This window comes from Cyprinus carpio, chromosome B16, assembly GCF_018340385.1.
Source record: "Cyprinus carpio isolate SPL01 chromosome B16, ASM1834038v1, whole genome shotgun sequence".
NCBI lineage: Eukaryota > Metazoa > Chordata > Actinopteri > Cypriniformes > Cyprinidae > Cyprinus > Cyprinus carpio.
In genome coordinates this window covers 3,365,171-3,376,651 of record NC_056612.1, presented here as the reverse complement: position 1 = coordinate 3,376,651, position 11,481 = coordinate 3,365,171, and the positions used below count along the sequence as shown (strand labels likewise).

Below are 11,481 nucleotides of genomic sequence, written 5' to 3'. Positions count from 1 at the left end.
GTGAACAACTGTTGTACAAGTTGTTAGCACTTTTAGAAGGCTGAGTCATTTCCGAAAAAAACAAACAAACTACCAACTAATTACTATTTCAGCGTATCAACCACTGTCTAATGTGGATCGTAATGCATCTACGTGGTAATGCAACAACCCTCGGGGACTGTGGTCTCCACTCTCCAGATAGCGGCACACAGACGCAGGCGGGAAACACGGAGCAGATAAGCGGAATCAGTGGATCCTTAGCAGAGCTGTAACAGACAGCTTTGAAATGGTGTGATGGGGGAACTGGTGAGAGGGGCACCTCAGCTGATGAGGGCAAAGGGCAGTGGCTCTAACCACTGGGCCACCCCCCATGCATGGCCCTGGTATAGCCTACCTGGGCCTTATGAAACACTGTTACCAACGTTTTACCAAAATTGAAATTTGACAAATTTGACATTTCTGTTTTGGAAACTGAAGAAAATAATGTGTCTCTACTGTGTCTCTCTATTATTATAATATAAATGAATAGCACAATTCATAATGTTTGTTTTGAAGGTTTCTTAGATGTTGTCTTGTAAAGAGGACATGAAAGATTGAGAAAATCTGTCCCTTCCTCTTTTGACATTGTGCAACAAGACTGTAGATTTCACAATATTGGAAGACGAGGTGATTTTGGATTTTGTTTATTATCATTTTCAATATCTTTTAACAAATATTATTTAAAGAACACGATTAAAGATAAATAACCAAGGATTTCATCATGAAGTGTATTATGTGTACCAGTGTGTGGTCTGAGGAAAGGATGGGCAATATGAGAAGTTATAAAGATATGCTAAGTTTTTTTTTTTTTTTTTTTTTTTGCAAGCATAAACCATGATAGAAATGACACCAACAATTCCTTAAAAGAAAAAAAAACAGCATTAGCTACTGCATCAAGTTCCTGGAAGCAATTCGAGAAAAGGGCAAAAACACGTAACAATACAAAAAATACATTGAACTGGGCCTACATAAATGGAAAAGGAGAAATTGGCAACCTCATTTGTGTTCACAGGCATATTAAATCGTGCAGCTGAAGCAACATGCCAGACAGTGACAAAAGAAATCACTATAAATATAATAACTGCTCTCTAGCAGGCGGGCTGCAAAGAACCACAGGCAATTAGCCCCTGTGAGGAGCAGAAATGCTGGGCGGCAGTCGCACAGAAGAGACGGCCTTTATGTGAGCCACTGATAAGCAGAGAATGGAGCAGAACTTTAATACTGTGGGTTTGCTTGTGTTTGCACTCTGAGATTGGCAGAACGCTATACCTCTGAGCTTGATTGCATTGGTTTGACCCAATTGTATCTTGTAATAAGTAGCAGAATAAACTGGACAGCAGTTGAATTAACTCACCAACTCTGCAGAAATCATATATGGGCCTGTTACCATATTATTATTATAACATTAACATATACTGTAACATTACAGTATGTCTGGCAGAGCTGTTTTCACTTTTTGTCAAAATAAAAATTATACAATTATTATTCTTATTATATTAGTTTTTTTTTTTTTTTTTTTTTTTTTTTTTTCAAACTCAGACTCATTGGCCCTGGCTCATTTTCTGTGAAGAACATATGTGACCCTGGACAACAAAACCAATCTTAAGTGTAATTTCTTCAAAATTGAGATTTATTTCCATTGATGTATGGTTTGTTAGGATAGGACAATATTTGTCTGAGATACAACTATTTTTATATATTTACAGTAGGACATTTTTACAAAATATCTTCATGGAACATGATCTTTACTTAATATCCTAATGATTTTTTTGGCATAAAAGAAAAATCAATAATTTTGACCCATACAATGTATTTTTGCCTATTGCTACAAATATACTGCAGCAACTTAAGACTGGTTTTGTGGTCCAGGGTCACATATATCAGAACAAATGTTCAATGACCACTCACTGTACACCCCCCTCCACACTTATATTACATACAGGATGTTCAGGTCCACTAAATATATTTAAATTGTTAAAGTTTCCTCATAAGTAAGAATAAATAATTGTGAGCAGAAACAGACACAAGTGTGCATGGGTTTCACAACAGTTTGACATTTCCTGCTTCAGTTTGTACTTGTGGTTCAGGATGGTTTAAGACCGAAATGCCACGGAAGGACTGACAGCAGTGACTCTTTAGTCAGAGCAGAGAAATCATTCTCAGAACAGCAGCTGGATTTTTTCAAAGAAAAGCTCAACTGCGCACCAGACTTCACTGGCCAGTAATTTCACAGGAGTTTAAATGTGACCCAGAGAACCTACAGATGCAGAACACGTTAAAGTATGTATTTTATTCACGTTTTTGTTTTCACCTTAAATTGAATAAACACTTCAGAATAACTGAGTTATTTATAAACATGCTTTAAACAGTTTGTGTACTTTTGAATATGAATATATAAGAAAATATTTGGAGTCAAAATTGAATTACTTTTCTGAGTGAACTATTTTAATTGGACATTATTGGTCAATAATAAAGCATTATAATTATTATTTTGTGTGTGTGTGTGTGTGTGTGTGTGTTGTTGTTGTTGTTGTTGTTTATTACTTTGTAATTACTCTGTTTTGACTGAAAATGCTCTTCTGGATTTCTTATAACTTTTATTTTAGTTTCGTTCCCCACTTAGTTTCTTTTTACAAAGTTTCAGATCGCATATTAGGAACCGAAGGTTTTGTCATTTTAAGACTTGTAATTTTTCTGAAATGTTAACAAAATTTCACTTTTTTTTTTTTTTTTTACTTTTCTTTTCTTTTTTTTCTTTTTTTCAGTCATCATAACCATGGCATCAGTCTGGCTTGTGCTTGTGCTGTGGATATTTGTTAATGCCTTGATAAAAGGTGAAACAATCTCATTACATGATTCTATCTATCTATCTATCTATTGATATAGATATAGACAAACCAGTTAATGGGTTTTTCTGATGTCATGCAAGTATTGTGTAGTGGATTGATGTGTTGTTGGCTAGCCCAATTTCTTTCACAATATTGGCTCATGAGTGTGATTTAAAACACTGATTCTTGATGTTAAAGTCCCACACATTTATTATCTGCAGTGATTCAAGCGTCATCATGTGCTCAGATTCACACTCCTGCTTCAGTGGTGCTCGCTGGTTCACCCGTGTCAGTGTCCTGCTCCATCGAGGATGAATGCCCGCTGACCAAAGGCAAAGACTTTCGTGTGGCATGGAAAATTAACAACCATTTTGCCCCCAGCAATCTCTCTTACCAGGAGAGTAACAGGACGTATGGTCTAATCATACCTAGTTTACTAGACACAGACACATTCATTCAATGCGCTGTGTGTGAAGGGGAGAACTGCCAAATTGTCAATGGAGTGCAAGTGAAAGCTAGATGTGAGGATCTTTTATATGATTATAATTTAGTACTAACTATGTTACTAACTAAATAACTAACTGCAGTCATAGACCTTATTTATGGTCCATATTTAATATATTATGTGAATGAAAACAAGGCTTTGAGGTTTAGATGTTGGTGCTGATTGTTCAACCAGCAAATCATATACTTAACAGAATGTATTTCTGTCATTCATATTCTTGTTTCCATTTACACGGTGCCAGCTCTGAATAAAGTCAGTTTATCTACAGAATATGACATTTTCAAAAATGTAATAATGTAGACTATTCACTTTGTATTCCAAGCCAAAGTTCACCAGACTTTTTTTTTTTAAGATCCTCCACCCGTTCCCCAAAACCTGAGCTGCTCTTTGAATCTAACATCCAAAAGATTCCTGTGTCAGTGGGATCCTGGTCAGGAAATGGCAGATCTTGCTACAAAATATACTCTTCACATATTTAGGTATTAATTTCTGATGAAATTTTCAGAAATGCAGCTTGTTGATGGATCAATCTCTTAAAAAAAAATCACAGTTCATTCAATGAATGAATTTATCTATTTATTTTTATTTTTTATTTTTTTTTGCATGAAGAAAAAAAAGTTGATTTTAGGATTATTGGTAGTTTTTAATTGAAATTTTCGTGTTAATTTCCCCTTACAAATATACCTCACCATAGTGTATCTAGATGTTTTAATTTTGAGTTTTTGTCTAAATGCTGTTTCTCAATATGTTCTAATGTATTATTGTTATTAATTTCCAGTGTCATGTCAAAAAAGGTTCTATCTTATAAATATGTGATCCCAGTTGGAAAACATTTCCACTTGATTCCACGGGAATCGTATCCTTTATTATTAAAGGTGGAGATAAATGTGACAGCAGTGAATGTCTTAGGGAATGCCACCTCTGAAACCCTGAAGCTGATCCCACTTGAAACAGGTAAGAAGAGCAATGAGCCTTATTACTCTATCAAGAAATATTGGGGGGGGGGGGGGGTAAATTGTTTTCAGAATACTACATAATCAATAGATTTACAATTTCAAAATGTGTTTATTTGTATCTGACAATAGTAATATAAAAAAAAATTCTAACATGTGTGTTAAATAATAGTTAGTCAAAACTAATTATGTATTATTTTGTTTGTTTCATATTCCAGTTCAATGTCTAGTCAGTTTAATATGACTATATTTAAAAAAAAATTATATATATATCTTGTGGAGTGGGTCTAATTCAGCTGTACTGTAGTCAGTCAAATTTTGCCTTAACGAGACCATTCATAATCATCTTTTCAAAATGTTTATTTTATGCAAAAATGTAACATTACAGTTGTTGATAATCGTAAGTGGTCCTGAAGGTTATTGGCTTGTGTGTGCTGTTCAGTTCATCTGTTGTATTTCAGCAATGTTCGACCCTCCGGAGATTAACGGGATTGAAGCAGATGCAGTGGGCTGCTTAAATTACAGCTGGAGTCTTGGAAAATCTCAGCAATGGTTGACGATTGCCATCAGTTTAGAGCTGAGATTGAAAACCGTAAACAACAGGCAAAACAAAGAGTTGGTAAGTGATTGCTGATTCACAAGATTTTTTGTCTAAAACTGCACTGTATGTACTGTTTGACTTTTGTTGTTGTTGTTTGTTTGTTTGTTTGTTTGTTTTCCTCAAAAAGTGTATTAAATATTAATTCTGTTACAGGTTGTGCCCTTCACAAAAAAACCAAGAAGCAAATTAAATGTATGTGACCTTTTTCATGGTACAAATTACAGCACCACAATGCGAGTGAAGTATAGTTCATTGAGTAAATGGAGTGAATGGAGTGAATGGAGTGATCCGAAAATAGCCGCCACAGTTATGAAGGGTAAGAAATTACTATCTTACAATAAAATACTGGGCAACACTTTAGTTTAGGGATCATTTCTTACTGTTGACTAGTTACTTATTAACATGCATACTACTAGCACAATTGCTGTTAATTAGTACTTATAAAGTATATATTAATGCCTTATTTTGCAAAACCATATTTTAGATTCATTAACCCACACCATACCTAAGCTAACAACTACCTTACTAACTATTAATAAGCAGCAAAATATGACTTTATTGAGATTAAAAGTAAATACTGAGAATTGGTTCCCAAACATTTTCGCAGAGGAAATGCAGAGGCTTTACGAGTTCACTGAAAGCTAAGAATTACTCAAATCATAAAATGTCTAATTAAAATAATTAGATAAGACTGCAATCAAAATAAAACTGAAATTGCAATATGTCTTGATTGGAGCATGAATTTCAAATCTCAAATGGTTGTGATTTAGTTTCATGCACTGTTTCAGAGTGAAGTGTGGCACTGTGTTCAGTTATACTTTGATCCAGTGTCTTGTCCGCTCAACATGAACTTTGCATATGTGCATTTGGGAACACAGTATTACAGGGTCAAGATTACAGTGTAGGTTTTCAGCATATTACTAGATTTTTAACAAAGGCATGTTCTCAACTAAACAGACTTGATATAAATTGTATTATAACAGTGGTAGTACATTTCTGTCTTCATTTTGTATAATCACAATTAAAATAATGTAAAAAATATATATATATATATATTATTATCATTATTATTATTATCACTGAGAGGTGAGAAAAGTGTTAACAAACACCCTTAAGAAATCAACTATTTTCATTTAATTCAGAGAGTTCATGTTCGAATTGCACTTTTACAATGTGACAAAATAATCGTAATATACTTTTTTACATGTTTGTATGCTATGGAGCATAGTCAGTTTGCAGTCTGAAACATTTTAATGTGCCCCCCCCCCACACACACACACACAACATGAAGACAATAAGTATTTCAGCAAACATTTTCTCTTGAAACCTATACAACAATATTTCTTTCAGCACTTCTCAAGTCTTCTACAAAACATAATTATCCGTGCAAAAAAAAATAAAAATAAATAGTTGTTGCTTTTTCATTTATCAGCTCCATCTGGAAGCCTGGACACATGGCTTAAAGTGGATGATCAGAATGCACAGCTCTACTGGAAGGTGAGAGTCATTCTGACATTCCTTACACAACTTGGAAAATGTCTAATATATTATAGGCTTATATTATAGTGTGTGTGTGTGTGTGTGTGTGTGTGTGTGTGTATAATACTATATTATACACACGTACATATATATATATATATAATATGTATAATATAAATATATATATATTATATTTTTATCACTGCATTAGTATAAATACCCCTCCCCCTTAAAAAAAAATCATAGCCACAGATTGTGATACGAAAGTGTGATAAGCTTTGCTAATTTTATCTTTGTGAAGTTATTGCCGATCTTTCTCATGCCATGATCACGCCAGTGTTATTTTAGTATCAATTTTATGCCGTTTCATTTATTCTGTTTGTGTTTTTGTCATTTTTGTTGTATTAAATGTCTATATATTTTTTTTTAGTTCATCTAATGAAAATGAGAAATGTTGCCTTGGCAACTAGCTGAAATAAAAGTTTTATTTTATTATATTTATTTCTGTTAATATTTATTTGAATGTCGATAGATAGACAGACAGACAGACAGACAGACAGACAGACAGATAGATAGATAGATAGATAGATAGATAGATAGATAGATAGATAGATAGATAGATAGATAGATAGATAGATCATTGGCTCTTTGAGAGTTAAAGCTGTAACTATCCCTTTCTCCTCTGTTATATTATTTTAGCCCTCAGAAAATTTCCGTGCCAACGGCTGGAATTTGTTCTACACTGTCGAATCAATGGAACCGAAAAAGATTTTGTGTGTTACACAAGAAAGCCACTGCTTTTTCAATCTCATCGAGAGAGTTGAAAAGGTTTACCTGAGAGCCACTAACGCAGCGGCAAGCTCAAATCATACCGAAGTACCGGTGTATCGGAACAGAGGTATATGATTGCCGGAAGTGTGATATTTCAGACACAGTGTATTACCAATGAAATGCTGATGTCTGATGACTTCTTATTGTGTTGTTTTAGGGCTGGGCTCTGTCTCCTGTTCATCCAATGTTCATCCCCAGTCAGAGACGTCGGTGGAGATCGAGTGGGGGGGAACACCAACGTCCCTCAGTGTCACAGGATACGTGCTTGAGTGGAGATCTCTGAATGAGATGCCGGCAGCTCCCCTGTCCTTCACTCTGATGGACAAAAACATCTCCAGTACCATACTAACAGGTGTTTATTATTGATAATAACTGATAATAACTGAGCAGCAAATCAACATACTAGAATGATTTCTGAAGAATCACGTGACAGTGAAGACTGGAATTAAGATGAAAAACAACTGTCAAATTGGATCTTTGGGGCATCATGAGTGAAGTTCAGTTTCTCCTGATCTTTTATAATTTACACTACAATAATGATTTGGAACATATTTTGACATGAGAAAAATTATTTAGTACTTTAAAAGCCACTAAAATGACTTTAAAGTCATCTGGTGCTTAATTTTTTATATTCTTATGTGTTGTTCACAAAGTGCATGCAGATCTAATTGTATTTCAAATTTCAGGGTTAAGGCCTTACCAACCTTATGAGGTGTCTATTTATCCCAAATATGATAAAGGGATTGGAATTCCATGCACTTTAGTTGCATACAGCATTCAGAAAGGTGCGTAATGCATGAAAATCAGCAATGGATATCTGAGGGCTTGATGTAAATCGAACAAAGCTGGATTATGATACAATACTTCCATCTAGTGGGCTCAGACTTACATTTTCATGTATTATTACAGCATCCTCTGTGGCCCCAGTGTTGAATACTAGAGAATATTCCAATGAGAGAAATGGAACCATTCGAGGTATACAAAAAAAGTATATTGATATATATATATATATATATATATATATATATATATATATATATATATATATATATATATTATATATATATATATATATATATATACACGTTTATATTTACATTTATATATTCAGATTTATAACTATACTGTATATTCAGATATACTTCTATATATTCAAACTTATAGCAATATATACAGTTTCAGCCACGTTTGCTAGCTTCCATGACTGGAATGAAATACGTTGTGTTTTTTATGCTTTAGTAGAGTCAAAAACTTACATACAGCACCTTTAATTAACATACCACATCTTTCATTTTGATTTTAAAATCAATTATAGGAAAGCAAAGTTTGGTTGTACACCAGAATCTCAGTGAGTGCAGTTCACCAGACAAATTATTTTGACAGTACTATTGAGGGAAAGTATGAATATGCAGACACGCGTCTTTTCATTATTGGATTGACTGATTATTGAAAATGTTTTTCAGATGGAATTGAAATGATGCTGTTTGTTATCCCAGCATGCATTGGCTTATCACTTCTCGTCTTTGTTGTGTTTGCATGTTTTGGGAAACATGAACGGTGAGCATCCACAGGCTTGTTATTCTTGTGTTTTTAGGCCAGAAAAAAATAATGTAATTACATTTCTCTCTGTTTTTCATAGGGTGAAGATGTGTTTGTGGCCTATAATTCCTGATCCTGCCAACAGCAGCATTAAGAGGTGGACCACCACTGATTCAATGCAGGTATGATTATTATTTTCATCAATATCTGAAATAGATTTCGATAGTTAATAATCAAATGGCTTTAAAAGTCAACCAAACATTCTTGACTAATTTATATATCAACATGATTTTGTCCAAGGGCATGCCTCCCTTTAAAGAAGACAAGGAGCCTGTGTTGGTGTATCTGTCTCACTTCAGTCTTCTTGATCTGGACGAGAAAGAGCCGTTCAAGAGTGACTATGTCAAGGAGAACCAGTGGTCACACCACATCGACAGTTGTGATGAGAGTCATTCCTCATTCCAGACCTGTGTCAGATGCGATTCGGAGCTCGACAGGGATTCTGTCCCTTATGCCACAGTGCTTTTCGATGGTCCATATCAAAACCATTCATCCTGTCCGCCACCCTATGTGCGCTCTGAGTCCACACAGCCTCTGTTAGGAGCGGACGACCCTGGCAGCCCCCCACCGTATGAGAATGTGTCACCAAGAGGCAGTGTTTCCAAAGTACAACGCTTCACTGCATTCCCTCAGAATCCCACTGAGGAGAATGAAGAACTTTGGGAAGAATTTCCTATGCTCAGATCTTTAGAGATCACGGATACTGATCATATCTAAACTCAGATTCATGCAGTTCCTGTTTATGTGCTTCTTTTTTTAAGGATGTGTGTGTTTCATTTTGAGTTTGAGTATATATGGATACATTCAAACCACAGCTGAATGAGGAACCTGACTGATTTGGCTCACATGACAGATCTGTTTTTAAAAGTGATTAGCAAAACAAACAAACAAACAAAAAAAAAAAAAATCATTATTAACTTTCTGCAGTATTGCCAGGGACGGCATATACAGTAGGTTAAACAGACCACTGGTATTACAATGAATTAGAGAGAAAATGGTACTCCCATTATGGTAGCTCTATTAAAGTAAGTCCCACCTTTTCCAAGTAAGAGAGCCAATCAGCAAAATCACTGCCTGGTCTTTATGTGAAACTTGTCTCAAGAAATCACATAAGACACATTTTATGTTGTGCTGCCCTTTCAAGTTCATTCTTTCAATGTGCCTCTAGAGACAGAATGTCACAAGTCCATTCTTGTGTCATCAGCATTGAGAATTGTAGCAAATTTATACAGCATTTTAAAAATAATACTATTAAAGATAATACTACATGATATTTAGTGTAATGGGTTGGAAGGAGCACATTTCTGGTTTGTTATTGGTGGAGCTGTGTATAAGACAAAAAAAATGCTTACCAACACCAATATAAATAAAAAAAAAAACATTAGAAAGAGACTCATGCTCATTGGAAGGAAAAAAAAAACATTATATTAAAAGAATACAGTTTGTGGTTACATCTGGCAATGTAACAACACTTCCTCTGGAAAGGATAAAATAAGAGTTAAATGATTTCTCCGTTCAGAATTTTACACTGGAATGGGAAGATGCAATGTTTTTAATATGCAAAGTCTTTTCTTGAAGCTCTGCAGAAGCTCAGCATGGTTTCTGTGTTTACAGTGAGCTTTATAAAGGTGATGCTGAGTTACAAAACAGCATGGAAAGTGCAGTCCAGAGTGATTAGCTTCATGACTTTAAGTTCTTGTACTAAATATAAAGAATTAATTGTGTCTTGCAGATGTTTCAAGGCAGTGTCAATTTGTTCTGCAGTATAATATGGAATTTTAAATGTTTTTTTTTTTTTTTTTTTTTTTTTTTGCTGAATGATGTGTTTTAAACAAATTGGCTGTGTGACTGGTTCATTAACTCATAGTCACTTGTTTCATTACTGATTATAATCAGTGGTTTGAACAAATGGGTTGAATAAATGATTCAATGACTCACAGAGACAATTACTTGTATTCTATAGAAATAGTCAAAAATCTAAAATTCCCCACCACTAGTGAAGAAGACTAACACGATACAAACAGAAGTCTCGATGCTGCTGAACCAGAGGCTCTATATCAGCACTCCTGGAAGACAGTTTGTCCAGTCAAATCCAAGGACTGAAACTGTTGTCTAACGCTATTTAAAAAAAACTCCATGTTACACATTAGATGTACCACTATAGTAATAAAAATAAATTATGCATAACTACATGCAACTAACCCTAAACTAAACCCTCATCCTAACCTATACCATATAGTAAATGCATGCAGTTAATTAAAATTACTCAGTACTGTATAATTACACAGTAACAAGGAAACATAAAATAGAGTGAAACAAATAGATATATTGCAAATGTGTTATAAACATATGAACTAACAATCAGCAATTACCAAAACTTAATTCCACAACATTGTTTCGAGACAGACATCCTAACTTTCCTAGTTTGTTAACCCATTGGTGCCCAATTTTTTTCTGAATGGTTTCATGCATATAGTCATGTTATTAGTGAGATATGTGAACATTTCTGCATCTATTTTCCCCAGGTTTTTTTTTTTTTTTTTGAAATTCATATTTGAATGTGTGATGTGCTAATATGTTGTATGCACACCTTCAATGTCAAATTTAAATAGGAGGAGAACATTTGGCATCTAACTTGAAATTATGCTTTCAACAGATCAATCTTTA

General features: G+C 34.3%; 1 protein-coding gene across 1 annotated transcript; it reads left to right on the top strand.

The window, feature by feature from the left end:
• Positions 1-2,117: 2,117 nt before the first annotated feature.
• LOC109053630 (granulocyte colony-stimulating factor receptor-like) lies at positions 2,118-10,085 on the top strand. The gene is made up of 15 exons (XM_042740358.1): positions 2,118-2,298; positions 2,784-2,852; positions 3,068-3,367; positions 3,704-3,830; positions 4,130-4,305; positions 4,766-4,923; positions 5,059-5,221; positions 6,338-6,402; positions 7,084-7,282; positions 7,373-7,567; positions 7,902-8,000; positions 8,125-8,190; positions 8,679-8,772; positions 8,855-8,936; positions 9,055-10,085. The coding sequence occupies exons 2-15, from the start codon at positions 2,795-2,797 to the stop codon at positions 9,529-9,531; spliced, it is 2,259 nt and encodes a 752-aa protein (XP_042596292.1). The 5' UTR covers positions 2,118-2,298; positions 2,784-2,794; the 3' UTR covers positions 9,532-10,085.
• The last annotated feature ends 1,396 nt before the right edge of the window (positions 10,086-11,481 follow it).

Excerpts from the sequence above, each read along its gene's own strand:
- LOC109053630 (XM_042740358.1), top strand. The coding sequence starts at position 2,795 with ATGGCATCAGTCTGGCTTGTGCTTGTGCTGTGGATATTTGTTAATGCC. Across the intron at positions 4,306-4,765 it reads GCTGATCCCACTTGAAACAG|CAATGTTCGACCCTCCGGAG; the intron begins GTAAGAAGAGCA and ends GTTGTATTTCAG. Across the intron at positions 8,191-8,678 it reads GAGAAATGGAACCATTCGAG|ATGGAATTGAAATGATGCTG; the intron begins GTATACAAAAAA and ends AATGTTTTTCAG.